General features: G+C 65.2%; 5 protein-coding genes across 5 annotated transcripts; 2 read left to right on the forward strand and 3 right to left on the reverse strand.

The window, feature by feature from the left end:
- Positions 1–2,511: 2,511 nt before the first annotated feature.
- Positions 2,512–9,524, reverse strand: GOLGA7B (golgin A7 family member B; the record flags this gene model as incomplete). Its single annotated transcript, XM_082002554.1, has 5 exons — positions 2,512–2,844; positions 2,960–3,061; positions 3,208–3,360; positions 3,740–3,865; positions 9,468–9,524. 5 exons carry the CDS (start codon positions 9,522–9,524, stop codon positions 2,746–2,748), a joined length of 537 nt encoding a protein of 178 aa, XP_081858680.1. The 3' UTR covers positions 2,512–2,745.
- A 2,030-nt stretch (positions 9,525–11,554) lies between these two features.
- SFRP5 (secreted frizzled related protein 5) lies at positions 11,555–13,983 on the forward strand (the record flags this gene model as incomplete). The annotated part of the gene is made up of 3 exons (XM_082002601.1): positions 11,555–12,380; positions 13,180–13,257; positions 13,643–13,983. Exons 1-3 carry the CDS (start codon positions 11,849–11,851, stop codon positions 13,981–13,983), a joined length of 951 nt encoding a protein of 316 aa, XP_081858727.1. The 5' UTR covers positions 11,555–11,848.
- Positions 13,984–17,812: 3,829 nt separating this feature from the next.
- Positions 17,813–22,331, reverse strand: ZFYVE27 (zinc finger FYVE-type containing 27; the record flags this gene model as incomplete). Its single annotated transcript, XM_082002123.1, has 12 exons — positions 17,813–17,877; positions 18,091–18,172; positions 19,014–19,060; positions 19,365–19,509; positions 19,707–19,727; positions 19,871–19,942; positions 20,299–20,429; positions 21,151–21,263; positions 21,458–21,553; positions 21,734–21,920; positions 21,991–22,061; positions 22,135–22,331. 12 exons carry the CDS (start codon positions 22,329–22,331, stop codon positions 17,813–17,815), a joined length of 1,227 nt encoding a protein of 408 aa, XP_081858249.1.
- Positions 22,332–25,998: 3,667 nt separating this feature from the next.
- MARVELD1 (MARVEL domain containing 1) lies at positions 25,999–26,526 on the reverse strand (the record flags this gene model as incomplete). Its single annotated transcript, XM_082002224.1, has 1 exon — positions 25,999–26,526. The coding sequence occupies one exon, from the start codon at positions 26,524–26,526 to the stop codon at positions 25,999–26,001; it is 528 nt and encodes a 175-aa protein (XP_081858350.1).
- Positions 26,527–27,355: 829 nt separating this feature from the next.
- On the forward strand, positions 27,356–27,794 carry AVPI1 (arginine vasopressin induced 1; the record flags this gene model as incomplete). The annotated part of the gene is made up of 2 exons (XM_082002301.1): positions 27,356–27,636; positions 27,725–27,794. The coding sequence occupies 2 exons, from the start codon at positions 27,356–27,358 to the stop codon at positions 27,792–27,794; spliced, it is 351 nt and encodes a 116-aa protein (XP_081858427.1).
- Positions 27,795–27,945: the final 151 nt, after the last annotated feature.

Consider the following 27,945-nt stretch of genomic DNA (forward strand, 5'->3'; position numbering starts at 1 on the left):
TGGCCTGCGACGTGTGTGCTTCGCCTGCCCCCTCCTTGGTGATAGGGACCCCTTCCCCAGCCCTGGCAGAGGAGGGTCCCCCCGGCCCTGCAGGGGAAGGTCCCTCCTGATCTGTTTTTTAATGCATTGACCCCACTGGAGTCGGACCCAGCTCAGTCTTCCAGCCCCTCTCCCAGAGAACACCCCCAATAAACTATATCCTCTCTATTAGCCCAGCGTGCTGAGCCGGGCAGGGCTGTGCCCTGGGGCTGCATGGGGAGGGAGCTCAGGGGTGGGGAGCACCCCTGGCATCCTCCAGCTCTCCCTGCCCTGGGGCCAGGAGCTAGCTGGAGGATTCATGGTGGCCCTGGGCAGCTCTGCCCCTGCTCCTCCCTGCTCCCAGCTTTGGGAGCACAGCCAGATGTGCAGCACTGGAGGAGCTGGGGTGCAGCAGGCAGCTCACACCGCAACAACAGGGCCATGCTGCTTTCCCTCCTGTGCTGTAACCCTGTGCCATGCTCTTCCCCACCACCAGACATCAACGAGTGTGCCCAGGGCTTGCACAACTGCAGCCAGCTCTGCACCAACGCCCCTGGGGCACACGCCTGCCACTGCCACCCGGGCTTCCGTGCCCTTGATCCTGCTGCCAGCCGCTGCCTGGGTGAGTACCTGCAGGCAGCAGGGCCGGCAGCCCCCGCTGCCCACCCACCTGCCGTGGCCGTGCTGCCCGGGGAGCAGGGATGCTGTTTCCTGGGGTGCTCTGATGTGCTCACAGCCCTGGTCCCCACCCACCCAAAACGGGGCGGGGGGGCAGGATGGAGACTGCGGCTGTGCAGGCATTGATGGAGTGAGGAGGCATCTGCCACCCAGCAGCCTTCGGGACAAGTGGTGGCAGGACCTCAGCTGTGTCACTGCAGCCATGGGAGATGCCTTTGTGCCCCAACTTCCCTGAGCCCCAGAGCTTCCCCCCCACCGTGCCTCCTCCATCCCCTGCCCTGCCTGTGCCAGAGGAGCCCCGTACCCTTGGCGCAGCTCTGACCCTCTCCCCTTCTTTTCCAGACATCGATGAGTGCCAGGCACAGCCTGGCCCCTGTGACCACATCTGCCACAACAGCCACGGCTCCTTCCACTGCCACTGCCGCCATGGCTTCTCCCTGGGCGCGGGTGGGCGCTGCCGGCGCAACTAGCCTGCCCTGGCCCAGCCAGGTGCCCCCTGCTCCTGCCCAGCCCTGTGCCGGTTGCACCCAGTGCCAACTGAATAAACCCTTTCCTGCACTGATTTCCCTGTGGGTCCCTGTCACTGGGGCCACATGACTGCTACACAGGCTGTCCCCATCCCCCATACTCATCCTCCTTGGGGGGCTCTGTGCACCCCAGTGAGCTGGGGGATACCCAGCCTGGCTCTGTGCCTCCCAGCATCACCCCACTCCCGCCACCAACACAGGCAGACGTGGGGCAGGTTGCAGGGGATGAAGCGGGGGGTTTATTGAGGAAGGTCTCCATGCAGGGCGGGCCCCAGCTGGAATGGCAGGGCCAGGGCCACCCCACACACATGCCGCAACCGAGCCAAAGGGAGTCCCACAGGGCAGGGTCCTCCCTCCAGGACCCTGGGAGAGCAATGCTGGCTCAGTTCAGACCTGCACTGAGGCAGGGACTCTTCTTCTTGGTGTGCTGGATGTCACAGGGACTCTCCTGTTCCCCCCCTGCCCCCATCTGATTCTGGCCCATGAACCCCCACACCTTGCAGCTGGGCACAGGTGCCCCGCAGGGTCCCCACCACAAGCCAGGCTGAGAACTGGGGTACTAGTGGCAGAGGCATGCAGGATGCAAGGGGAGGGTTCAGCAGCAGGAGAGGAAGGAATCCCCTCCCTGCACTGGGGTGGGTCATGGGGCAGAGCAGGCAGGGGGCTGCCGGGACTTGGCAGGGAGCCTGGCTCACCCATGCCGCAGCTCAGCCACCGCTATGTTGGGCAACGTATGAGCCCAGGGCACGGGACACAAGGGCAGGAGCCTGTCCAGCACTGTACCTCCTGCCCCAGGCACAGGGTGTGAGGCTGGGGATGGCACCGGGTCAGGCAGGGAGCAGAAGCGAGTGCCAGTGTTGTGGGCAGTGCTGAAGGGTGCTGCCGGTGGGGATGCTGCTGCCAGATGGGTGAGGACATCTGGCCAGGGCTGGGGAGCAGCAATGGGCAGCACGTGGGGCAGGGCTGGGGTGAATGCATGGCACTATCAATCATGCAGATTAAGCAGCACCAGGGCTCTGCCAGGCACCCTGGGCAGTGGGCACACAGCAGCAGAGCCCACCCTGCAGCACCAAGAGTGGGACACCTGAGGGAGAGGGTGCAGCAAGGACTGGCGCTGCCCACGGGCATGGGGATAAGCATGTTCCCCTGCCTAGTGCTTCCTGGGGATTTACTGGTCTCACTGCTCCCCGATGCATGGCACACAGGGCTCTGCCAGCTGGGGCTGCCCGTGGCAGGGCAAGCTCCTTCGCTTGGGGCAGGGACAGCAAGCATTGAGCACCCAGAGGGTTGCGTGAGCCCCTTGGCACTGGTTTGGCTTGGTGGGAAGCACCTGGGATGCCCCAGCACCAGCCCCTGCCTGCAGTGTGTCCGAACAGGGATAGAGCCACTGCAGGGGGCACAGGGCAGAGGGGCATGGGCAGCCCCGCTGGGCTCAGAAGCGGGTGCTCTGGTAGTGCAGCCTGCGGAGCTCGGAGAGGCCACTGTCCCGGCAGTACGAGTCCCTGCAGGGACTCCCTGCCAGTCACCGGCCCCCCGCCCCGCCACCACTGCTGCTGCTGCTGGAGCTGCCACTGCTGGAGCTGCCACTGCTGCACCGGTCCTCATAGATGGAGATCTCAATCTGGGCCCTGCTAAGGATCATTGGTGAGATGGGCTAGCCCAATTGCCCACCACCCACTGTCCCCCCAACCGCTCGCCCTTGTCATCCCCCCAGCACCCCGCTGCCCAGAGGATACAACCCTCATGCCACGCTCCAGGGGGTCTGTGAGCAGCAGCCCCCGTGGTGCATAGACCTTCTCGTTCTGCTCCTGGATGTACTTGGAGATCTTCTTCAGGACCTGCTGGCACATGGAGGTATACTCAGGGCCTGACAGGACTGCTGCCTGCTCTGGCCTCCAGCCCCAATGCTCCCTGTGCCATCTCTGTGTCCAGCACACACCCTGCGGCTGTGCCCATCCCTGAGCCCTCCCCTGGACCTCAGCACCTTCTCATAGTGCGTCTCCATGCAGAGGAAGATGAAATAGGCGGTGGCGCAGGCCAGGCACCCCTCCAGGTATGAGCTGCCCCCAATCTTCTCCGCCTCAGCGTAGAAGCTGTTAAGGGTTTTCACGGTTTCCTCAAAGAGCTGCCGCTCGATCTAGAGCAGAAACTGGGGTGAAGAAGAGTCTGACCAGAGGCTGACCTCCAGCACTGCCCTGTCCTCAGCCCCAGGAGGACTTGGGGAGCACTTAACCCTCTTCTCCCTGCCCAGCTGATGCCTCAGGTCCCTGTCCCCTGCCCACCTCCTGCCCATGCCAAGACCTGCTGAGCCTGCAGCCCTTCACCAGGGCCTCCTGGTCCCCAGGAGCACCCAAGCCCTTGCAGACTGGGCAAGATGGCTGCGATTGCTTGCACCCAGCAGCATTAGCTGGCCCAGGGCCTTACAACATCCCACGGAGGCCCCACGCCTTCAGAACCCTCTCCTCCCTGACCCCCACAGGGCACCGACATAGGGGTTGGCCTGCCAGGCTCCCTACCCGGCTCTCCAGCTCAGGGGGGAACTTTGTCTGGAACTGGCACGTGGTCCCGTCGCTGTAATCCCGCTGCACGAAGACCTTGGTGGCCAGGGATGCGCTGCGCCGCAGCTCCTGCAGGCTGTGCACCTGGGGGGCAGTGGAATGAGCCAGGGGGGTGCAGCCATGGGGTGCCAGGCATCCCTTGCTGAGGAGCTGGAGGCCCAGGGAGCAGTTGCCATTCCCCCAGTGTCAGAGGCTGTAGGCTCACACACCCCGGGGCAGGGAGTCCCCAGGACGGGCTGTGTAATGCCGTGAGCACAGCTCGGCACTAGAGATGCAAAGCCAGGGGTGAGGGGAGGATGGCGGCACGGGGAGGATGCCGCGGCAGCTCCCTGCTTGGAGGGTGGGCGAGTGCGCTCCCTGCCCCGGGCTGGTGCCTGGTCTCGCCTGCACCAGCTGCTGCACATGTGGGTGTGTGTCCCTGGTAGGCCACAGCCTGGGGAGGGGACAGGCCCCTGTCCCCAGCAGTGCCCCAGCATGCAGACACCCCAGCAGCTTCCTGGCAAGAGGGAAGCGAGCTGAGCGGGAGCAGGGGGCTGCCAGCAGCGCGGCTGCAGCGGCAGCGCAGCAGGTGAGCCGGCTGCAGCGGGGCGGCTGCACAAATGGGGTCGGCAGCCTCGGCGGCAGGTGCGCAGCCCAGTCCCGCCAGCCCTGGCACCCCACAGAGTATGAGGGCCCATGCCAGCCCCCTGGGCTCTGGGCCACAGGGCAGCTTTGAGGGGGCTGGAGAAAAGGATGGACAGGCCAGGTTGTGCCAAGGGCGGGTGTCAGACCCCTCCCTGTGCTTCCCCTTGGGTGACATGGGGCCACCGCCTGCTGTGTCCCCCACATACCCTTCGCTCCTGTCCTGGGTCCCACCCATGGCATCTGGGAGAGGCACCCCCAGCCCCACAGCCACCCTTCCTCCCGGGACACCCCATCCCAGACCCACACTGCTACCTCCAACAAGGGCATCCTGCACCGCCCCCCCCGCACCCTCCCACACTTCCAGGCACCCCACATTCCGTGCACACATACCACGCACCCTTCCCAGTCCCACACTACCCCCCCAGCGCACCCTCCGCGGACCGCAGCCCCACGCCACCCTCCCACACCAGCGCACCCCCCGCGGACCCCGTTCCCCCGCGCCCGGCCAGCCGATGGCAGCGGGAGGGGCGGGCAGAACGGGGGGGCTCCGCCGCAGCCCGGCGCCGGGAGGTGTCCGCTGCCGGCGTCGCCCCGCCGTGCCGCCGCGCACCCACCTCCGTGGCCATGGCGCGGCGTGCGCCCGCCCGGGCCGGGCTGGGCTGTACCGGGGCGGAGCGGGGGGCACCGGTGCCGTGCCGAGCCGCGCGGGGGGACCGGCGCTGTCCGCGGTGCTGCTGTGCCGAGCGGCGGGGGCGGGCCCGGCCGCCCGTGTGCGCAGCCGCCCGGGCCGCCACGGCCCGCCCTGAGGCGGCGGGGATGGGCGCCCGCCGCTACCGGCACGGAGTCCCTGGAGGTCGCGGCCCCGTTGCTGGGGGCGGCGGTACCGGGGTCCGGCTGCCCCGGGGCTGGCCCCAGCGGCGGGAGTGTGGGGGGGGGTGCGAGGCGGGGCTGCTGCTGTAGGTCCCGGGTGTCCGCCAGCACCACTGCGGCTACCGGGGCCCGGCTGCCGAGGGGATGCGACTGTAGGTCCCAGGGGGAACTGGCTGCCGAGGGGGGGCTGCTGGAGGTAACCTGGGGCCTGGGCGGCCGTGGGGCTGGCCCGGTCGGGATTTGGGGGGCCGACCATGGGGCTGGCAGCCTGCCGTGCCGAGGGGCCTCGTCTGAAGCTGTTTGTTTTGAAAGGATTTGCAGCTGGTGCTGTGCTCTGGAGCGGGTACTGTGATCGCAGCGCGGGCAGACATCAAAGAGGAGAGCTAACAAATTCCATGTTATCTCTGCCCACTGACAGCTCAATTAGAACCGGAGAAATGCCAGCTGGGGGGGAACAGAGGCTCTCCCGAGAGGCAAAGGAGGGGGTGCTCACAGCTGGGGCCATGGTGGGGCAGGAGGGATGTGGTGGCTGGGCACAGGGCCCACATCAGGCAGGAGAGCAGCCAGCCCTTCCCTCAACACCTGGGCAATGCTGAAGGCAGCACGGGGCCCTGCCAGCACGCCTGCTCAGGCTGCTAACACAGCACAGTCATCTGCCTGCGGCACAGGGGCCCTGACAAAACAGGGGCAGCTTCGTCTGACTCCCGCTCCCTGCCCTGAGCACCACCCTAGGCTGTGGGCAAAGCAAATGGAAGCAGAGGCCTGGGGTGGCTGGTGGGCAGCCACTGTATGCTGGAGTGTGGCAGGGTTTGTGACTAAGGGACCAAAGGACATGGCAGGCAGGGACCTAAGCTGAAGGGCTCATCTCCCACACAAACACAAAGCTACGGATCCCATAGCTTTTGGGGGGAACCTGCTGCTCCCATGGTTCAGAGCAACCCTGCCAGCCCACACCCCAGAGCAGTGGGGTGCACCCTGCCCAGATGGTGCCACAGAGCCAAAGGACCCCCGCAGGGGGGGGTGAACACTCCCATGTACACACACACGTGCATGCACACAGACAGACGCAGGCATTCGTGCATGCACTCGGATGCCCGCATCTGCCTGCAGCCCCCATGCATCCCCCGGCACGCACATGCACATGCACATGTGTCCCCGGATGCCCCCAAACCCAGGCCCTGCATCCTGGCTCCTTCCAGTGCTGTGTGTCACCGCCACGTCAGGGCTCATGTGCCCACCTGGCAGCACCCTGCCAGTTGCCATGGCAATGCTGCGCCTGCCAGGAGATGGCTCTTCCATGCCATGGCCAGGGGCCGAGAGCAGCCAGGGGGGCCCAGCTGTTCCTGCTGCCCCAGGCTCTGCCCATCTGCTGCACCCTGTGCTGCTGCCCCAGGGATGTCTCTTCCCTGGTTGCACCAACCCAGCCCAGGCGCTGGACCCTCGGTTCCATGCTCCAGCTGCCTCACAAACCATGGACCTGCTGTCTGCAGGACCAGGGCATGTGTCAAGGAGTGTCCCTTGGTGGGACATCTTCACCCCATCATGAGGAGCCATCTTCTCCCAGCCATACTACCCTGCCTTGCCCAGTGGCAGGCAGGACATGGACAGCCTGGACCCGCCGCACAGTGCTCCCATCTTTGCACAGCCCCTGGCCCTGCCTGTGGTGCCCGCAGCCCCTGGCATCTCCAGAGCCCACCAGGGCCTGCCAGCTCCCCATGCAGGATGCTCCATCGTGGGCTTTCCAGTTTTAACCAGAGCAGGGACAGACCCTACTGGTTTCCATGCAGAGGGGACAGGCTGCTGCCATGCCGTGCCATGCTGTGCCGTGCTGTGCCATGCCATGGCTCCCAGCAGGGCATGGCAGAGATGGAGGGGGGCTGGCATAGCTGGTAGGATCCCAGCCAGTAGGACCAGGGACAGCAAGGGCTTGGGGCAGCCCCAAAGTGCTGCGTGGCCCTGCTGTCCCCCCAGCCTGCAGCACTGTGCGGGGGACTGGCAGGGTGCCTGCTGCAACAGGGCTCTGGCTGTTCTGCTCCATCTGCTGAACCCCGAGGGGCTATTTTTAGGCTGCCTGGCAGTGGGGGTAGGCACCAGGCACACTGCTGCTGCTGGAGCTGCCTTTACTCCCCTGCCTTGGTGCTCCCCTGCGCCTGGAGTGAGGGGGCTCTGACCTGTCCCGCAGACAGACCCTGCAGACCTCCCCTCGCCCCTAGCTCTGGCTGACTGCCCAGGGCTCCTGCCCCTGGCCCCACAGAACAGGCGTGGGGCACGTCTGGGGTCCCTATGGCCAGCCCCGCACAGCCAGCGTGCCTGTGCCCATCACACCGCAGCAGCGGTGCCCCTGGTCCAGCCCCCACACTTGGCTCCCAGGCCAGGACTTGGGGGTGTCCCCAGCGTGTCCCCAGGTTCATGGCTCTGCGCCCCGTCCTGGCACCCTGACCCTCCCTGCAGTCCCAGCACTGTGGCTGGGGACCATGGAGGCCAGCTGGAGCCCTGCAACCAGCCGGCAACCCACCCCTGGGGCCCCATCCTGTGTCTGCTGTGTACCGAGACCCTCCCCAGCCCATCAGGGCTGTCAGCAGCTCTGTCTCTGCTTCAAAGGGGCCACGGCACAGCCAGGTCCTGGCAGCTTCTTCACACGGTGCTGGGGGGGCTTTCATTAATGGTGGGGGGAGCATGAGCTCATCGCCCCAGCGAGGACAACGGTGACATTTGCAAGGCACGCAGAGACAGCGGGGCAGGGTGATTAGCCGATAACCTTTCCTGGGAGACGCCAGGTGTGTGCACCAGTGTCGGGGAGGCATGTCTCCCACGCTGGGAGCCACTGGAAAACAGCTCCAAGTGCCCTGACCTGCCCCTTCATGCAGGACATGGAGACTGCCCCCAACTGTGGCCCACTGGCCCTACAGCCTGGGCACCCTGAGGATGGGCACCCCTCCGCGGTGCCCACAGCACCGCCACATCCAGCTGTGTCCATCCCAATGGGTGATGCCAGGACCCCATTGCACTGGGAACCCCCGCAGAGGGTGGGGGCAGCCCCCCAGCACACCCTGCATGGAGGGGGACAGCATCCTCCCACAAACAAGTGAGCAGAGGGGGATGCAGTTTTGGAGGAAGGTGCCAAGGTTGAGCTTTGGCAAAAGTGCCGGCTGGGAGCCGGGGCTGTGCAAGGATTGCCCCCGCACCGGGGATGGGGCTGTGCTGGGAGCAGATGTGGGTGGCTTCTGCCACCTCCCAGGTTGGGGGGGGCGAGCAGCACTGCAGAGAGGGTGCCCATGGCCCCATGCATGGTGCCATGCTGCAAGGCAAAGGGGCTCTTCCCCAGAGGCGTCCCCACACACAGGACATGCCCTCCTGCCCTGCCCCACACAGTGGGGCCGGAGGCCAGAGCCGGGGGGTCTGGCGGCAAACAGGGGGTCTGTGTGCAGCCTGGCAGAAGCTGAGCAGGGCCAGGAGCTGCGGGGGGTGCTGGGAGGGTGCCAGGGCGAGGTCCCGCAGATGGGCCGGGAGTGCTGCCAGCCGCATTCCTGGGGCTGCCGGGTGAGCAGGAGCGTGTGTGGGCGGCGGGCAAATGCATGGCCACTGCTGCTCCTGCCTGCTGCCTGTCCCCCCCGGGTCTCACACCCCCAGGCCAGCTCGGCCCCACAGTGCCCCCAGCCATGCCACAGCTTCCCTTGGCCACCCCCAGGCAGGGCCATCCCCACGGACCCAGCCCCACATTGCCCCCCATGCCACGGTGCTCTCTCCCGGGAGCTGCTGTACATCCCGGGACATATGTCCCTGCACGTCCAGCCCCGGTGTGCTGTCCCATTCCGAGGGTCCCTGCTCTGTGGCGGGTGCAGCCCACGCCTGGCACTGACATGGCCTGGGAGCCAGGAGTCCCAGGAGCCTGCGGTGGGGCTGGGACAGGGCCAGGGAGGATGAGAGGATGAGGAGGGCAGGAGGATGGGAGGGAGCCCACCCAGGCCCAGGGCATGCATCTGCCCACAGAAACAAGGTCAGCAGCACCCAAAGCTGCGGCAGGAGAGGGAGCGGGGACACGATGGGGGAGGACCAGATGGATGCTCAGCATCTCATTTCCCGGGAGCCTCCTGCTCCCCTGGCTCAGACCTGCTCTGTGCTATAACCAGGCACAGGTCCCTGGGGAGGGCCCGGAGTGGCAAGGGGGCACCCCCAGGGGACGTCCGCTTACCATGCCGCCCTGGACGGCCGTCCCTGAGGTCCCCACCGTGGAGTGGGCAGCCCCCATAGCCCCGCTTCCGGTCTCGCCGCCGTGAAGGGTGACACAGGCGGTGGCACAGCCACCTCCCCGGAGTGACAGGCACAAGTGCCAGTCCCCCAACCGGCTGTGCAGGGGCGTGAGCACTGGAGCAGCCTGTGCAGGCAGGACACAGGGAAGGATGCCAGCTCTGGCTGCCCTGGGGCCACCCCTTTCTCCAGGGTACGGCCCAGATTTGCCTCCCGTGGGACATCCCAGGTGGAGCGGGTTAAGGAAGCAATGGGGGTGCAGCAGATATCCCCCAGAGCGGAGGCACAGTCTCAGCTCGGGGACGAGGCTGCCTGGACACCTGGCAAGGCAGGAGCAGGGGACGGACAGCCCTCTCCTGGGGCCAGCCCTGCTCCCCCCAGCGTGGCCGTGTTGCCAGGAGGTGACTCGGTGGCTCTAATGAAGGCATCGTGACAGACGGGGGGACCAGGCCAGCTGGCAGAGAGCTCCTCGCTCCCCCCCAGCCCCACCAGCCTCCTTGCCTTCATCTGGTGGGGTGCCAGCTGGTACAGGGTGCTCAGCACCTTCCTGGGAGGGACTGTGGGTGCTGGGGGCTGGACCAGGCTGGGGCACAGGGTGGGCTGTGAGCCAGGAGCCATCAGTGGCCAAGAGCAGGACAGCACCAGTGCTGGCAGTGCCACCGGCACAGCCTGGGGACACCACACACCCGTGGGGCAAGGTGTGCTCAGCATCCCACACACTGGCAGCTCCATCCCCGCCCACACAGGCTCCCTCTGCCTCCATCTCCCCATTCCTGCTCCCAGGCCTCGCCAGCCCCTTCCCAGCCCAGCTCCCATGGCAATTACACCTTGCCCCAGCCCATCCATCATGGATTAGTTATTTTCTATCAGCGTTTATCTCCAGGCAATCTCACTCCTGCTGTGACAGCCCGATGCCTCCAGCACCCTCTCTCCTGCTACCAGGCAGCCCTGATAAAGGGCCGCTCTATCTTATCGTGCTCCCCGGCAGTTACGCATTAATGGTGCCATCTCCAGCACTTGGCCGGGGCAGGATGAGCTCAGCCCACCCTTGGGCCGGCAGCAAGCATCACTGGGCGATGCGGTGACAGGATGCTACACCCAGCATGATGGGCACGGGCAGGGCAGGCAGGCTGCAGGCAAGTGCAGGTTGTGCGGGTGAGGTTCCCAGTACGGCCCCAAAGCAGATGGATCCCACCAGGGCTGGGGGGACGGTCCCTGACCCCAGCCTGGGGCAAAGGGCAGCCACTATCACTGCCTGCACTGGGCTGTTTGCTCTGTCGCCCATTAACAGAGCCACCTTATCCAGCGGGCAGGGGCCAGAGGTGGCCCAGAGCCCATTGGCCAGGAAGGGGCATCGATCGCAGGAAGGGGAGGAGGTGCCCCAGATAACCCCTGCAGACAAATGTGTTTCTAATGCAGATTTGAGCCTTGCACCCCCTGGCCCACCCAGGTCTCCAAGGGGATGGGGGAATGTGGCCCCGGCAGGACCCTCATCCCACTCGGGCTCCAGCTCTGCCCGTGCCCCGGGCACTGGCAGAGCCTGGGTGCAAGCCCTTTGCTGGGAGATGTAACCCCCACTACACCTGTGCCCAGCAGACCATGGGCTGCCCGAGGTGCATGCTGGCAAGGCCACCCACAAGGAATAAGGACCCTATGCCCATGGCATTGCCTTGGTATTGATGCCACACATGGCACCTGGCACATGGGTACCCCAGCTGCCCCCGGTGCTGCAGCATGAAGCCTCTGGGGTGTCCTGCTCCTCCATCCCCTACATGCCAAGCATCCCCAAACTCATACTCCATGGGGCACATGAGGCCAGGGAGGGGGAAGCACAGGGTAGGAACCAGGATCCCCTGCCCCATGGCAGTGCGTGCCTCTGGGGTGCCAGGCGGGATGGGGGCAGAGGGGCTGGTGGATAACACAACACATCCCCATGGGGCAGGCAAGCCAGCCCTTCCAGAGGGCATCACCCCAGGGGCAAATGGAGCCAGGGTGGGCTGAGGGGACTGCATGCAGGGGGCTCCCTGGGAGGGCGAGGGGCATGCAGCGCTGGGCACCCACCTGGCTGCCCCAGGAGGCAGGGCTGGGCAGCGGGGCGGGAGGGCAAGCGGCAGCGGGGTGGCCGGCGGGGCAGGTTGGCGTGGGGCCCGGGGGCCAGCCCCAGGGGGCCCGGCAGCCAGAGCAGATTGGCTGCTGGCGAGGCCTCCCCGGGCTCCTTAGAAAGGGCGGCGAGCGTGGGAGGCGCTAAGGGAGCAGGCAGCGTGCCGAGCCGCGCTCCCGTCCTGCTCGGCAGGCACGGCCGGCAGCGGCAGGCGGGCAGTGGTGATGCCGCAGGCGGGTGGTCCCCTGGGGGGCCGGGGCACGGCGCTGCTGGCCCTGGCACTGGTGCTGGCAGGGTCCCTGGGCGGCGGGCAGCACTACGACTACTACGGCTGGCAGCCCGAGGGCCTGCCCCACGGGCGCTTCTACGGGCGGGAGCCGCAGTGCCTCGACATCCCGCCCGACATGCAGCTCTGCCGCGATGTGGGCTACAAGCGCATGCGGCTGCCCAACCTGCTGGAGCACGAGACCATGGCTGAGGCCAAGCAGCAGGCCAGCAGCTGGGTGCCTCTGCTCGCCAAGCAGTGCCACACCGACACCCAGCTCTTCCTCTGCTCCCTCTTCGCCCCTGTCTGCCTCGACCGGCCCGTCTACCCCTGCCGCTCCCTCTGCGAGGTGGTGCGTGACTCCTGCGCGCCTGTCATGGAGTCCTACGGTTTCCCCTGGCCCGAGATGCTGCACTGTGGCAAGTTCCCCTCCGACCACGAGCTCTGCATTGCCGTCCAGTTCGGGAACAGCAAGGCCACCCCGCCGCCAGGTAAGCAGGAAGGGCATTGTGATGGGATGGGGACGCATGCAGGGCACTTGTCATCAGCGTGTCCCCATGCAGCTGGGGACCCACATGCAGGGTCTCCCTGTGGAGCCCCTGCACTCCTCGAAGCAGAGCCCGGGGTGCTGGCCAAGGACCCTCTGTCTGCAGCAGGGCACGAGTGGGCACAGTACCAGCAGCGTGAGCTGGGCACCGCTGCCTGCCCAGGAGAGCCAGGTACACTGGCCCCAGGGGAGCCGAGCACCCAGCTGCCTGCACAGAGCTGCCCCAGGGCAGGGGAGAGCAGAGCAGCCATGGGAGCAGCACTGGGGGCGAACATGGGATGAGGTGGGAGTCACTGGGAGACCCACCACAGAGCTGTGTCCCTCTCCTCCCACCGCATCCCATCCCAGCAGCAAAGAGCATCATGCACCTGTGGGTCTCAGCCCCACACCCCTGCCACAGGGTGGCTGTCCCCTTAGGTCACCCTGAGGGTTCATCACCCAAAGGCAGCCCAGTGTCAGGATCAGGGCTGTGACACCCTTCAGGCTGTGGCCACCCTTGCTGCTGCTGTGCCTGAAAGTGTCAGCAGCTGGATGAAGGGTGTCCCCATACCCCCGTCCTCTCCGGGGAGGTGTGCTGGGGTGCTGGGATGCTGGCCAGCGCGGTGCTCTGTACCCCTGCACCACCTCAGCACAGCTGCCCAGGGAGCAGAGGAGCTGCTGGGGCTCTCCCAACATGTCCCTGCGGAGCTGGTCTGGGTGACAGGTGACAGGGAGCTGTGACAGGGGCTGGTCTCTCACCACAGTGTCCAAGATCTGTACCCAGTGTGAGATGGAACACAAGGCGGATGGCATGATGGAGCAGATGTGCTCCAGTGACTTCGGTGAGTGCAGGGGTCCACCTCCTGTCCCCCCAGGCTGCCTCCCCCAGCTCTGACAGCCCAGGTGGGGGTTGGCTAGAGGGCACGGTTGTACAGGGACAGCCCCATGGGAGACCCCTCCAAGCCATTCCCTTGGACCCTGTGTGGATGGGATGGGTACACCACAGGAGAAGACATTGGGGGGGGGGGGTATAGACAGAATGCAACATTTGGGAGGGTCACTGGGAGCCTCTGCTGAACCCCCCCCAACAGCCCCTTCCCCTCCCCACACAGTAACTTCCCCAAAGACCCTTCTTCTGGGTCCCACCCCAGGGACAGGCTGCACCCTGTCCTGCACAGGTGCCTGGCCCTGACCCCCCCAACTGTGCCCCATGGCTGCCCCACACAGTGGTGAAGATGCGCATCAAGGAGATGACAGAGGAGAACGGGGAGCGGCGGCTGGTGGCTGCCCAGAAGAAGAAGGTGCTGAAGCTGGGCCCACTCAAGCGCAAGGACACCAAGAAGATGGTGCTGCACATGAGGAATGCGGGCACCTGCCCCTGCCCCCAGCTTGACAGCCTCAGCGGCAGCTTCCTGGTGATGGGCCGCAAGGTGGGCGGCCGCCTGCTCCTCCTCGCTGTCTACCCCTGGCAGAAGCACAACAAGGAGATGAAGTTTGCCGTCAAGTTCATGTTCTCCTACCCCTGCCCCCTCTACCACCCCCTGCTCTATGGGGCTGGGCAGCACTAGGGCTCTGCCCATCCTGCCCTGTCCTAGGACTCCTGCACTGGCCTGATGCTACAACCCAGGACCCCGACTCTACTCCCCTCATCCCCTTGGTTGTGCCCCAGGACCCTGTTCTGCACCCTCAGCATTCCCAGCTGCATTCATGAGAGCCTTGATCCACAGCCAGGACTCCTACCCCATCCCAAGAGCCCTGCTCTGTACCACTGGGACCCCTCTTCTGCTCTCAGAACCCCTGCCCACACCCTTGGCTACTCCCAAGCCCACTGCCCAGCATGCCAGGGACCCTTGCCTGCACTTAGGATCCCTGCTTGGCCCTCTTGGGACCCCTTGGCTGCACCTGAGACCCCCTACTCTGCACCCTGTGTCCCCTGCCCACCTCCCTGATGACATGCCCCAAACCCCCAGTACCCCCCAAATCCCTGCTCCAGCCCACCAAAGCATCCCATGCCCTCACCTTGAGCTCACAGCCCAGCCCTGGATTATCCCACCTTTGCAGGGACCCGCCCCAGGCGAGGCAGGTCCCTCCTGCCCCACTGTCCCTACAGACTGGCCCCCTCAAGACCACATACCTGGAGCGGCATGGCCCCTGCCTGGGCTCCCCCACCCTTCCCTTCCCACTTGGTTCAGTGTGTGGGGGGGTGTCCATCTCCCAGCCCCCCAGGCCAGTCCTGCTGCATCCCTCACACACACCCCTGCCATAGACCCAGCCCATGCACCCCTTGCCCATCCACACCACAGTAAATTATTCCACCTGTGTCCAGTTCCCTGTGGTTCATGGGCAACCGCCCCTTGGGGCTCCCTCAGGGACTCCAGGAAGGATGGGAGGGGGGTCCCAGTTCTCCCACTGGGAGGGGCAGCCTGGGGCAGCAGGGTCACCCTGGCCTCCAGCTCTAGCCCTGCTCCAGGTGCCGTGCCCAGAGCCCAGATGAGGTTCCCAGTGGTCAGAAGCGCTCTCAGAGACTCAGGCATCCCTGTCACTTCAGGGAGCCTGGGAGGGTGGCGAGATGAGGAGGAGGGAGGGGGGAGGCAGGGGCATCACTACTGCTGGAGCCCCACAGCTGGCTCTGGGATATTTGCCAGAGAAGTTTCTCCCTCCATCACCCCTGGGGACAGATCCACAGGCTGGGAGTTGAAGGCACATGTGAAAAGCCCAGCACCCAGCATAGCAGGGGGCAGATCCTGGACCAGGCAACCTCCATCCCTGGGCACCCCATCTCCACACCACCTGAAAGCCCTGCCTGCAGCTCCCAGCCAGCCCCGCTCGGCTGCCAGACCTCTCACCCCACAGCCTCCAGCCTCCTCCCAAAAGGTTGCCCGCAGCCACCCACCTGCCACAGCCCGGACCCCCCGAGCAGCACTGGGACGGGGGCAGCCCTCAGTTTCGCCCCTCTGACAGCACCAGGATGCTGCCCCTTAGCTCAGCTCCCCCAGCCCCAGAGCAGGGGTTGCCTCTGCCCCAGCAGCCCCCCAGTCCCAGCAGCCAAGGGGGCCGCCCGTCTGCACCAATCCCACTCCAGTCCTGTTTACCCAGTGCATTCTTGCACCCCCACGTCCTGCCAGGCAATGGAGACACGAAGGCGGCCGTCAGGATATTTACCCAGCTCCTGGCTGCCTGACACTGCGGCTTCGCACCGGAGCTGGCCCCGCCGCAGGGGAGCCTCCTGGGACAAGAGGGGAACTGAGGCTGCGGGACATCTGTGCTGACAAGGCCACTGGGCACCTGCCCCACGCCAGGGTGATCCCCACTCACTCTGCCCCCCTCCACACCGGGGGCAGGCGGTTACTGCCCCCACCCTCCACCCTGGCCAATGTGGAAAAACACTGGGGAAAACACTCAAATATTCTTAGATGGTATGTTGAGAGCAAGGCTGCTGAGCATGCTACCATAGGAATAAACATCATCAATTATGTCATTTTACTGCACAACTTAAAATGCGCAAATAAAACCCCCATCTCCCACAGCCCAAGTTTATCTGTAGCCCTCTGTATTTTCCATCATTAACATCTTTCCAGGGAGCGTTTAGACATACACAGCCATCGCGCTCATCACTCCAAGTGTTTTGTCTAAAAAGACAAGTAAGGTGTCTCTGCCTCCCACAGTAGGCCATCTGAGCTCTACAGTTCAACCGCCCCCAGCCCCTTGCAGACCAGTACTGGCCCCATTGCAAATACACCTGACCCACAAACACAACCCCCACAGCTCTTGAGGTGCTAAACATCCCCCTCCCCAATGTTACAGCTGCTCCGCTGCCCCCAGTAACTGCTGAGCCCTCTGCATGCCAGCCCCCCACACGCGCCCTGGCCTTGGAGCACACCCATCCTCATCATCACTGCTGAGTTGCAACTTTTCCCTGGATTTCCATAGGGCACAGCTTGAGGAAGCAGTTTACGAGCCCATGGCTGACGAGGGCTCAGGCTGCTCCTGGGGCTGCCCCATGCAAGCTCCCACGCTGGTGGGGTGTACAATCAGCAGCAAGATCTGGCCCCCAGCACCTTCTCAGGCTGGTAGGTGTCCCAGCCTGGTGGGCACTGGGCAATGCCAGCCCAAGAGCACCGGCCCCCCCAGATCCCCTGGCTGGGGGGAAGCTGCAGCTGGCTGGCAGGGACCCAGGCCACGGCCATTCCCAGCTGCACAGCAGCCAGGGTCACATTCCTGGGATAGCTGGGAGCTTTGCTGTTCACACAGGGAAAGGTCACCCTTGTGCACGCAGGCAGCTGCCGGGACCACCGTCTGGGCAGGGCAAGGGAAGGAGCAGCCCTGGGAGGCAGAGAGGAAGCCTGGCAGCTCCTGCCAGAGCTGAGCTTCTCCCTGGCTCCAGCCCAGCAGGATCTGGCCCTGGCACAGCCATGGAGGGGCAGCTGCACACAGCCGTGAGCAGAGGGCAAACAAGGCCACAGCGTGACAGAAGATGGAAACCCCAGTGAGCAAGGAGAGCTGGTGGCAGAGATGCACCATTTCTCCGTGACCCTGTGCAGGACAGTGGGGCCAAGGCCACAGAGGTGCCAGGGTGATGTGGGGCTAGGACAGCTTTCACTGGGGCAAGAAAGAGCCAGCTGAGGGCAAGAGATTTATTGGTCATTCTCTATATACACTTATATATTAATCTGTAGTAGAAAGCAGCAGTCACTAAGTGCACAGAGCAGCACCAACACATGCCTCTTCTCATGCTACAGCTGGAGACTCGGCCACACAGCCCAGCCCAAACTTACCCTCTTGCCTCCTCTGCGCTACAGCCAAGTATGGGGCGAGTAAAGACTAAACCTGCAAGGCAATGAGGCCAAGGAGCACAGGAGTGACTAGCAGGGTCTCAGCTGAGCCAGGACCAAAGACCACATCTCCTGGGGATGCAGGTAGAGCTCAGACGATCTCAAAAACACACTCACCTAGCACAGTGCTGGGAAAGGTAGGGACAGAGCCCTGAGGCTGTTCGGCCCTACCCAGAAGGTGGAGGTAGGACCACAAGTGGGAAGGATGGCTCCTCCATCACTGAGCCAGGCCACAGGGCCTGGGCAAGTACGTGGCAGGGCACAGTGAGCACCAGGGAGCACCCAGGGCTTGGAGCAGCTGCCAGCGGGCAGCCACAGGGATGGGGGGGCACAGTTGTGAGCAAGGCTGTGCTGCAGGGACCCAGCTGGTGTGGCAGATGTTGTGTGGCAAGGAGGGCTGGTCTGCCCCCAGCCAGGCGCTGGCAGGAGGAACAGTGAGCACAAGTGTCCTCCATCAGGGTGACCCCAGACGGGAACCAAGTGGCCCAGGCTCCCAGATGCAAGGGCACCTGCTGCCCCAGTGTCAGCCAGTGCAGGACCCAGGAGCTGGCTGGGCCTGTTTCAGTCACTTGATGAGCACCTGGTTGCACAGAGCACACACAAACACCGTCTCCCTCTGAGCCTCTGGGGCTGGAAAGGAAAGCAGGTGTCAGAGATGCTCCCCTTCCCCACTCTGGGCTAGGGAGCCCAGCCACAGAGCTGTTCACCCACCACTGCTCTGTACCAAGCCAGGCTGCACTGGGCAGGTCCCATCTACCCTCCCCACCAGGGCTGGGGCAAATCCCTGCAGCAGGCAGTGCAAGTGGGAGCAGGAGCTCTGCCCTCCACCACCTTTCTACTCACCCGTGGCTCCCATCACAGCCTTGGGGACTTTGAATGAACAACACCTGGAGCAGAAGCTATTCCCACAGTTACTGCAGCTCCGCTGTGGAGAGAGATGGAGGTGAGACACTACTCCGGGCCCACCCCCAGCCCTTCCTGGCAAGCTCCAGGGTCAGAGCACTGCTAACAGCATTCCCTGCTGAAGGGGAGTGGGTGCAAGCTCTGAGCCCCAAAAGCAACACCAGAGGGGTCATCTGCCAGCAACACCTAGACAAATCACCCAGGCCTAACGTTGGATCTGCATTCAAGTATGCTCCAACATCAGCCTGTGCCCAGCCCAAGAAAGCACTGTGAGCACAGGCTCCATGAGGTTTAACAACACTATATCACTTCCTATGCTGTAACCCAGGAGGAAGTGAGCTCCAGGGAGTCCCAGACATATCTCAGACTAACTCAGGAGTAAGGGGAGGGGGCCCCAAATCTGGAGAATGGGAGGCAGCAGAAAGACAGCAACATGAGTCTCGGGGGGGGACAAGAGACACATCCTTCCCAGGACTGCCCAGGGGACTGTGTGCCAAGCATCACATGCAGGGGCTCAGAGAAGACAACAGGGGTGGCCTTTGCTCCTCTAGTTCCCACAAGCAGACCCACGCTCTGCTTCACCGGAAAGCTCCCAGGACACAGGAAATGGGCTAAACCAGCACACGCGGGTTTGGCCTGAGGCAGCTTCCAAAGAGTAAAGAGACAAAGGCTCCACAGCACAAGGGATCCCTGGCACCATTAGGCATGTGACAACACCCAGCACTTAGCTGAAGTCATCTGCTGCCGAGCTCTGACTGAGGCCAGCCACCCAAGCTGCCAGAGAAATCCAGGGCAAGCCAGACATGTGCAACACTTCTGCCCCAGGTGCAGGCAGCAAGCTGGGGTAGAAGCCGAAGACTCACCCTTTTCTTGAGCACAGAGAAGGTGGCTGCACAGCCCGTGCAGCTCCCTGGAAGAAAGAGAGCAGAGGTCAGGCAGGGCTGTGCTGCCTGGGACTGTGAGAAGTACAGGAACACCCACAGCTGTCACAAAGGCTCTGCTTGGAGATGACATTGCTGCACCTTGCCATCCTTGCCCTTCCTATGAGGGCTGGGAACATCCTGCCCATGGAGGGGGAGGTTATTGGAGATGTCAGCACAGCCCTAGCAGGTACCACACCACTCTGTCCGCTCCAAGTTCAGTGGTCAGCACTGGGAGCAGCACAGACCCCACTCTGCTGAGCTCCCCCAAGCAGCACCTGCTCCCAGCCTTACCAAAGTTGTTGCTGGGGTAGCGCTTGCGCAGACGCTCAGTCAGGCGTGACACCTTGCTGCGGATCACCTCATTTTTGCTCATAAAACCGTTGTCCGGGAGGCTGAGGTCAAAGTCTGCTGAGCACTGAGAGCTCTCGTCATCCTCCTGCAAAGAGCAGAGCATGGAGGGGTGGCTGGGGGCACGCTCGAGGGTTGCAGGGCAGCCCACCCCAGAGATGGGCCCCCAACAGGCAGGATGCTCCACCTGGCATCGCCACAAGCCACCAGCAAACAAGGCAAAGGCTGCCAGCTCCAGCTGGGCAGAGATGCCCCTCTTGCACACCTTGACATGGCAGTACTCACCATGACCAGCAGCTGGGTCTCCTTCTCCCGCAGCATGGGACAGAAAGGAGAGGCAGTACAGATGAAGTCAGTAGCCCCACAGCCACCCTTCCTGAGCACACAGCTTGCCCACCAACATCCTTACACCTTCCCACCTCAGCTGCCCGTCCCCACCAGCCTCAAACCTCAATAGCGTCTTTGAACTCTTCATCAGGCTCTGCCTCCTCCGCCTCCTCCACACTGCCAGGGGTAAGGTCCTGCAAGAAATTCACAGAGCTAGTCCTGCTGTACCCCCACCCCTGCCCAAAGGTGGGCCCACAGTTCTGCAGCAGGTTCCAGGACAAAGGACCAGGCCCCCACAAGAAGACATGAGCCCCAGAAGGTGAGGTGAGCCCCTGCCTCCCCAGACTGCACCCTTACATGCAGCAAAAGGACTGAGCCAAGCCCCCAGCGCAGCAGGGCAGCCCCCCACTAACTGAGAAGGGGCTCACAGGCTTCCAGCAAAGCTGGCAGCTGGAAGGAGTTTGTGGGTGGAGGGACACAGGCACAGTCAGACCAAAGGGCTGATCCTGCAGCTCCCACCCCACAACTGCTAGTCCTGCCCCTATCTCACCTCTGTGCTGGTGGGTGTGGGGGTCCTATCCAGGGGAGCAGTAGCTGGCAGCGGTTCATCAGGCTCTGGAGTGCTCTCAAGGGGCTTGGTGCCCACACACTGCTCGATCGAGGCCTTAAGCTCCATTATCACTGGTAAGAAAGGAACACAGTTGGAGCAGAGTGGCACTTCCTTGCTCTAAGCCCCACCACACAAAAGCCAGCTGCAAGAGCTGAAGGGCTCAAGGTGGGACATTGGCTCATATAACCTTCACTCATTAGGTACCCTGAGCCCTCCTCTGCTCACACATCAAAGTTATAGCAGCAACGAACACCTCACCACCTGCCCCAGCTCAGGATAAGGAACAGTAGGGGCCTTAGTCACAGCTCAGTCACACAGATCTCATCCAACCCTCCTCCAGTATGTGCCACAGAACAGGGAGCACCTCCAGCTCTTCTCCCTTCTGACAGCACACTTTCAAGCCTGCATCATACGTTGCCACAGGCATCAAGAGTATTTCAAGTCCTGCAGAGCAGGGTCAAGGACCAAGAGGTGTGGTGATGCTCACGTGCGGGCTGCATGGCCAGGCCCCTGTTTGCTACAGCGCAGGGAAGAGCGGGAAACAGCACCCAGGCCAGGACACACATCGGTGAGACTCTTCTCCCCTACACCTGAGCCCTAGGACCCCACCACCTAACCTGGGCTGCTTAGTACCATCCCTAGGACATCATTACCCTCGTGTGGGTTCAGGTCCTGTGGCAGAAGACTGGGCTCACACAAGGGTGCTGGGAGAGGTCCAAGGCAGGATCCCTGGCTTCAGAAAGCCTTTCCCCAACCCATCCCACACAGGCCACTTCCAGGGAGGTCTCTTACCTTGGTAGAACTGAGTGTTGCCCAGGAAGAGGGTGCTGTTGAGGATGGCCAGGACCCAGCAGAGAGGCAGCAGGTAAAGGATGCAGACAGAGCCCAGCAGCACCCCATAAAACCTGGGAAGGAGAAGCAGGACGTTACGGTCGAGACAGGGCAACTCACACCACAGCACAAGCCCTTTTCCTTCATCTGCTCCTCCACCTGCACTCTCCAAGTACCAAACACATCAAATGCAGCTCCACAGGCCTGGCCGGGCCCCTCTCCCCAATGAGCCCACTGCCCACAGGATGCCTGACCTGGTACTACTCACTGGGAAGAGACGGCGGGGTTCTCCCAGTACAGTACACGGTACACTGCCTCACAGCTGCAGCACATCCCGCTCAGGAACCCCTCCAGCTGGATCAGGCTGTGAATGAGACCCCACAGTCATGAAAAGGTGCCACAAACACACACCCTGGCTCCCCCACATTCATATGCTTTACAGCAGCCAGGCTGGCACAAACCCAGGCCCTCCACAGCACAGAGAAGCCTTCCTGGCTGCAGAGGCCCCAGGAGCCCCGCAGCAAGGAGTGCTCCAGAGACTCACAAGATTTTGACCTGAGCGATGGCCTCCTGCCGCGAGAGCTGCACCCTGCGCAAGTCCTCCCGGCGGACACTGTGGTACCTCCTGCGCACCAGCTCCGGCTCCGAGGGCCGGGCCCGGCACATCTCCTGCAGGTAGCCCAGCAGGGCCGGCACTACGACCAGTAGGGCGAGCACCGAGTACCAGGCGGCTGGAAGAAGCGAGACAGCGTCAGCCCGGGGGTCCAGGGAGGGCATCAGCCCTGTCCCCCCCACACGCACCTTGGCCGAGGGTGAGTAGGAGGAAGTTGAGGCCGAGGCAGACGAGAAAGGAGCACACGGGCCGCTGCCACCTGCGGAGAGGAGCGAGGGTGAGGGAGGCGAGGCCCCAGGGCCAGTCTCGGTCCCGGCCCAGCCCGCACCTACCGGAGGAGGGAGCGGACGCCTTCGGCGGCATCCCGCAGCGGCTCCAGGTAGAGCTCCAGCCGCCGGTAGCTCCGCACCAGCTCCAGCAGGTCGAAGGCGGAGGCGGCCTTGGGCGACGACGGCTCCGGCGGGGCCTCACCGCCCCCCGCCGCCCCTTCGGGGCCGCCTGCTGCTCCGTCCCGCTCCACCGCCTGCATGCCGGGCCGAGCCAGGGGAGCGGGACCGCCAAGCTCGGCCCTACACTACACCCCGCTTCCGTGAATCGGCCAGGTGCGCCGTGACCTCACCCGCGGCGCTAGCACGCGGCCAATCAGAAAAGACGGGATAGAAAGCACAGGCAGAAGCCCCGCCCCTGCGCGGGCAAAGGGGCGGAAGAGGCCTCGGTCCCGGAAGCGGCGGCGGTCCGGTCCAGATCCGGTCCGGTCCCACCCCGCCCGGCCCGGCCCGGCCGGCGGGGTCCCATCCGCGGCGGGGCCGGCCGGAGCCGGGGGCCGGGGGCCGGGCCCGTGGGTGTGCTCTGGGTCCCGCGAGCGGTCTGGGCGTGGAGCTCGGCACCGACCTGGGGCCGCGACTCCAAGCCCGGTGGGGCCGGTGTAGCTATGGGGCTCGGCCCTGACCTGAGGCTAATCTGGGTCCCAGCCCAGTCCTGATCCAGGTCAGGTCTGGTCTGGTCTAGGACTCGATCGCAGTCTGGATCCGGTCCTAGTCCAGGGCTAGACACTGATCCCACTCTGACCCTGATCAGGGGCTCAGTCCCAATCTGGGTCTAGTCCTGATTTGGGTCTAATCCTGCGCCAGGGCTCAGTCATAGTCTGGGTCTCAGCATGGCCTGCTCCCAGCCATCTCAGGGCACTGCGGGCTTGTCCCCATGGGCTCCATTGCTGGGGCACCTCTCCCCAGGGAGAGACCAGAGACCAGCCCCCAGGCCCTGGGAGGGAGCAGAGGGTTCCCCCCAGGCCCATGAGCAAGGCTGGCTGCTCATCCGCCGCCCCTCCGTGCCCCCAGAGCAGCCCAGCCCTGGCTGCACTGGCACTGCCGTGCACAGCGGTCTGCGGCGCTGCTCCCGCCACCCCGGGTACCACAGGCTGTCCCACCAGGAGCTTGCAGCAGGGCAGGGCTGCTGGCTCCCAGGTATGCTCTGGGGACACTGGGCTGCATCTGTTGCCAAAACTGGGGGGATGCCATCCCATAAGACTCCATGCAACCTTGTTAACCCTATGCCTGCTCTCCTGCTATGAGGGCAGCACAAGGCTCAATGCTGCTGCCAGCTGCCCACAGCCTCCAGTGAGCAGAGGCTTGGGGGGCCCAGTGACACCCCAGCTGCAGGTAGAGGTCCAAGGCTGATCCCCATCCTGAGAATGCAGCCCAGGGCCGGAGCCAGCCCCAGGGGATGCTGGCTGCCCCAGCATGCCCTGGCTCTCTGGGGGCTCAGCAGCGTGAGCATGACTGCCCCAGCCCTGGGACAGAGAGCCCTTTCAGCCCGGAGTGATGAAGCCCACAGGAATGCAGCTCCATCCTGTCCCTGGCGCATCCCTGTGGCCACACAGCCCCAGGGACTTTGCCTCCCTCTGCATGGCTGGGCAGCGGGAGGTGCCCGCACCCCACACCCACGTGAGCACCAGGCTATGCCCTGACTCTGGAGGGGGCAGCAGGGCCAGGGACAGCCCCTGTCCCCAAGGGAAGAGGTTTAAGCCTCTCTACCAGGAGCAGTGGCTCAGCACTGGGGAGCCTGCCCGTGACCCCAGAGCACATCACGAAGTTGTGACCACAGCTAGCAGCTGCAGGCAGGAAGGGCCCAGAGTGGAGGGCTACAGAGCTGAGTGTGAGCTCGACTCAGATCCCGTCCCCAGCAGGTCCCAGCCCCGGCACAAAACCCCAGACATCCAGTGAGCGCCAGTATTGCTTTATTTGGAAGATGACTCCGTAGGCACCAGAGAGGGGGCTGGAGTGGGACAGAGCTGATGTGGCAGGCAGGGCTGCAGAAAGCCAGGGAAAGGCACTTGTGGTAGCAGAAGCCCTGCTGCGCATCTCGGGCAGCCTGGGCCAAGGGCTGCACTGGAGCAGGCAGGGGCAGGCAGTGTCAGGGACCAGCCCTGACACAGGGCAGGGACAGCACGTCCTGCCCGGGAACGGGTAGATGGCCCAGGGGCTGTCAGGGTCCCCAAGCACGAGGTGGAATCAGCTGGGACAACACCTCATGATGGAAGCAATGGCCCAGCACCAGCCCTGGACCCCTCCAAGCCCCAGGGAAATCACGGCTGCTGCTCTCCACCCCAAAAAAGGCACCAAGGAACCCCAGGCAACAAGCCAGAGCCTGTGGCCAGCTGCTGGGGACACCTGTCCCGCTGATCTGAGCCCATGCAGAGACTGGGGCAGATACTCCCTTGCTCCTGGAGCGACAGAGAGGACCTGCCTCCAGGCAGGGCAAGGAGGGCTCGTGGCAGGGCAGCCCTGGTGTGGTGCTCCTCCAAAAATTACCAGTCTCTAGCTGCCCGTTGCTCCAATTGGCCCTATACAGCCCCCTCAGGGCTTTGGCACCCAGTGGGCTGTGGAGGCTAATCAAGGGCTGGGCTGGCCCCGCTGCCGGCGTCCTCTTCTCCTGTTCCGCAAGACAGGCTACGTCCCCACGATGCTGGGCCCCAGCTCCCCTGTGGCCACGGTGCCAGCAGCAGCCCAGCACCACCATGCTCCCTCGCTCGCCCTTTCCCTCCACCCAGCCGTAGTCTCCAGGCAGCGCAAGGCCCCGAGATGGAGCTGGAGAGTCCCGAGACAAGAGTTTTCCAGGATGATAAACAAAGCGCTGCAGAACCAGACAGGGCTGCAGGCCAGCCTCCAGCGCCACCAGCAAGGCTGTGCCTGTCCCTCTTGGAGCAGCTGGGCCCCAGGGCAGGCCTGGTGACTCTGGGTGGCTCAGAGCCACGAACCTCACTGCAGGAAGGCAGGGGGAGAGAACGAGCCAGTGCCCCTCTCCCTTCAATCTCAGGGGGGCCTGGGCCCATTCCGGGGCAGTAGGAACCCCAAGGCTGGAGGAATTTACCCCCTGCCCAGGGTCACAGGCACAAGCTATGGCCCCGCTCGCCCTTCCCCTCACCTCGCAGCGATGGAGGCCTTGCTGCCCTGCGTGGGCTCAGCCCCCAAACAGGACAGCATGTCCAGGGAGCTGGGGTGACACCAGGTCAGGCAGTGCAGGACCTGGGTGTCTCCTAGGTGTCTCACCCCCAAAGCGCAGGCCAGGGAGGGACTGAGCCCCACGGGGCTCCAGCAAGACAGCGGACATGTTCAGGCCAGACAGGAGGAGGGGCCCGGGCTGGGGAAGCCGAGATCAGAGCCTCCGTTAGGGAATTGTGGAGGCGCTGCGCAGTTGGGAATGGCAGGAGGGAGCTGACAGTGGGTCGGGGGGGGTGTTTATGCCCACCCAAACCCACTAAGCACCACTGCGCCCCTGCCCAGCTCCCCCAGGCCAGTCCCCCTCCACCCTGGGGACAGGTCGGCACCCACCTGAACATGCAGCATCTGCAAGGCCGGGGGCAAGGGAGTTGGGCAAGGGCCCTGGGGGACACCCAGAAATTGGGGTCCCTCTTAAGGGGTCTCCGCTTGGGTCCTTCCACTTGCAATAGCCTACGTCTGTCCAGGGGTAGGAGAGAGCCCTGTGCAGTGGCTGGGTGTCCATGTTGTCTCGGCAGGATGCAGGGGAAGCCGTGCTCGGGGAAGGCCTCTATCTGTCCATCCGTCTGCGCAGGAGTCTCTGGAGTAAGCGCGGTGCAGTCAGCCGGGTGGTTATGGGGTGGTAGGGTCACTTTGTCCCAAAGCGGGGCTGCGCCCCATCCGCAGGCAAGGAGAAGGGGAGCTGAGTGCCACGGGGTCTCAGATGATGTCACGCTGGTCCCGGCAGCGCCGCGACAGGCAGTAGAGCCCGGAGAAGAGGTACAGGCAGGCAGCGATGCCCCCGCAGACGGAGGCACTCAGGTAGGCACCGTAGAGGCAGTGCTGGCTGTAGCCCGGTAGGTTGCAATAGCTTTTCCGCCCGGCCTTGTAGCCCATGATGCCCGTGGCGGCTGCGTAGAGCCCCATGCCCAGCGCCAGGTCGTGCACCAGGTTGGTGAGGAGCCAGCGGGAGCCCAGCCAGGGCACCAGCGCCCAGCGCCCCAGCAGGCTCAGCCCGAAGAGGGCCAGGGTGAGGAGCCAGACCAGGACGGCGGCGAAGAGGGCGAAGTGGGCCGCCCCCTCGTACTTGTGGGCCGCCACCGTCACCCAGAAGGCAGCCCCCAGCGCCAGCTGCCCCAGGCGCAGAAGCCCCAGCGGGCTCCGCAGGTAGGCGCGGTGGAGGCTGAGGGAGCCGCGGGCCGGCGGCCCCGGGGGCGGCGGCACTGCCGGAGGAGCCGTGCGGGCCATGGCGGGGCCCTGCCTGCTCCGGAGCGGCTCGGGCGGGACTCAGGGCCCCGGGAGCGACTTCCTCCCCCGGCCGCTGCCAAACATCTGGCGCCTAACGGTCCTCCCCGCGCGGGGCCTCTCGCCTCTCCTCCCCGCCCCGCCTCCGAGCCCCGCCGCGCCTCCCGCCGGCCCACCGGACACCCGCGCGCCGCCGCGGATGCCTGCCGCCGCCGCCGGGCGGGAGTCGCCGCGCCCCGTCCCGTCCCGCCGCCGGGGTGGCTGCGCCGCGTGGCGCGGGAGGCGGCGGCCGGTGCCGGCGCGCGCCGGAGCTCCCCTCTACGTCACCCGGGATTCCCCCTCAGTGTGACGTGCGCCGGGGCTCCACCCAAGGGCGGGGCCGCGCCCGCCGCTCCCCTCGCCTATTGACGTCACTTGCGCCACGTGTCCCCCCTCCGAGAGGCGGGACGGATGCGCCCCTCGGCGCTGATTGGCCCTCGCGGCGGCAGGCGGGCGCGGATTGGCGGCGTCGCGCGGGGCGGGGCGGGTGAATGAACAGGGCGCGCGGCAGCGGCGGGACCCTGGTCCGCGCCAGGGCCCGGCGGCAGCTGGGGAGGGAAAGCGGGTCACGGCGAGGCCCAGCGCCCCGGGCACCGGCGGGGCGGGACCGGACCTGCGTGCGCTGGCTCGAGCCGGGCACCTCCCGCTTTCCCGGGCGGCCCCGCCCGCGCGGCTGGCCGCCTGCCCGGCGCCCCGGCCCGCCCTCTCCCTGCGGCCGCCGCGCGTCCCTCCCCCGCCGCCCGCCCTAGCTCAGCCCGACGCCGTCTCTCCGGTGCCCGCAGCGGCCGGGGCCATGGGCACGCCGGCCTCGGTGGTGAGCGACCCTCCGGGGCGGGCGGCGCCCGCCACCCGCGGCCGCAAGCGGGCCTCGGCCAACATCTTCCAGGGCGTGGGGCTGCCGGAGCTGCGGAGCCTGTTCAGGAGCGGTGGGGCCGAGCGTCCCGAGGAGCGCGCCCGCCTCGTCTGGCGGTACGCGGGCCAGCGGCGCATGGCGCGGGCTCTGCGGCGGCTGCGGCGGCGGCCGGCCCAGCCCGATGGCGGGATGGCGGCGCGGCGGCGCTTCGGCCGCCTGCGGTAGGTGCGGGCCGGGTCGGCGGGAGAGCGGGCGAACGGGGGAGGCGCGGCCGGGCCGCGCCGCTAAACACACGCCTCTTCCCCCCAGGATCGCGGAGAAAGAGCCAGAGGGCGGCCACGGGGCCGAGGCACTCTCGGGGTCCACGCAGCAGCGCTGAGGGGCCCGGGCCACAGAGGAGTAGAGCTGGCGGCACGGCCGGGCTCTGCAGGACATGACATGTACCAGACAGGGTGCAAGGGCTAATAAAAGGTGGACTGCGGCAGCTGCGTGAGGCTCCGTCCGTGCCCTGGGGCAGTGGGACCTTGGGC

The sequence above is a fragment of the Phaethon aethereus genome (assembly GCF_964289735.1).
Source record: "Phaethon aethereus genome assembly, chromosome: 7".
Taxonomy (NCBI): Eukaryota; Metazoa; Chordata; class Aves; order Phaethontiformes; family Phaethontidae; genus Phaethon; species Phaethon aethereus.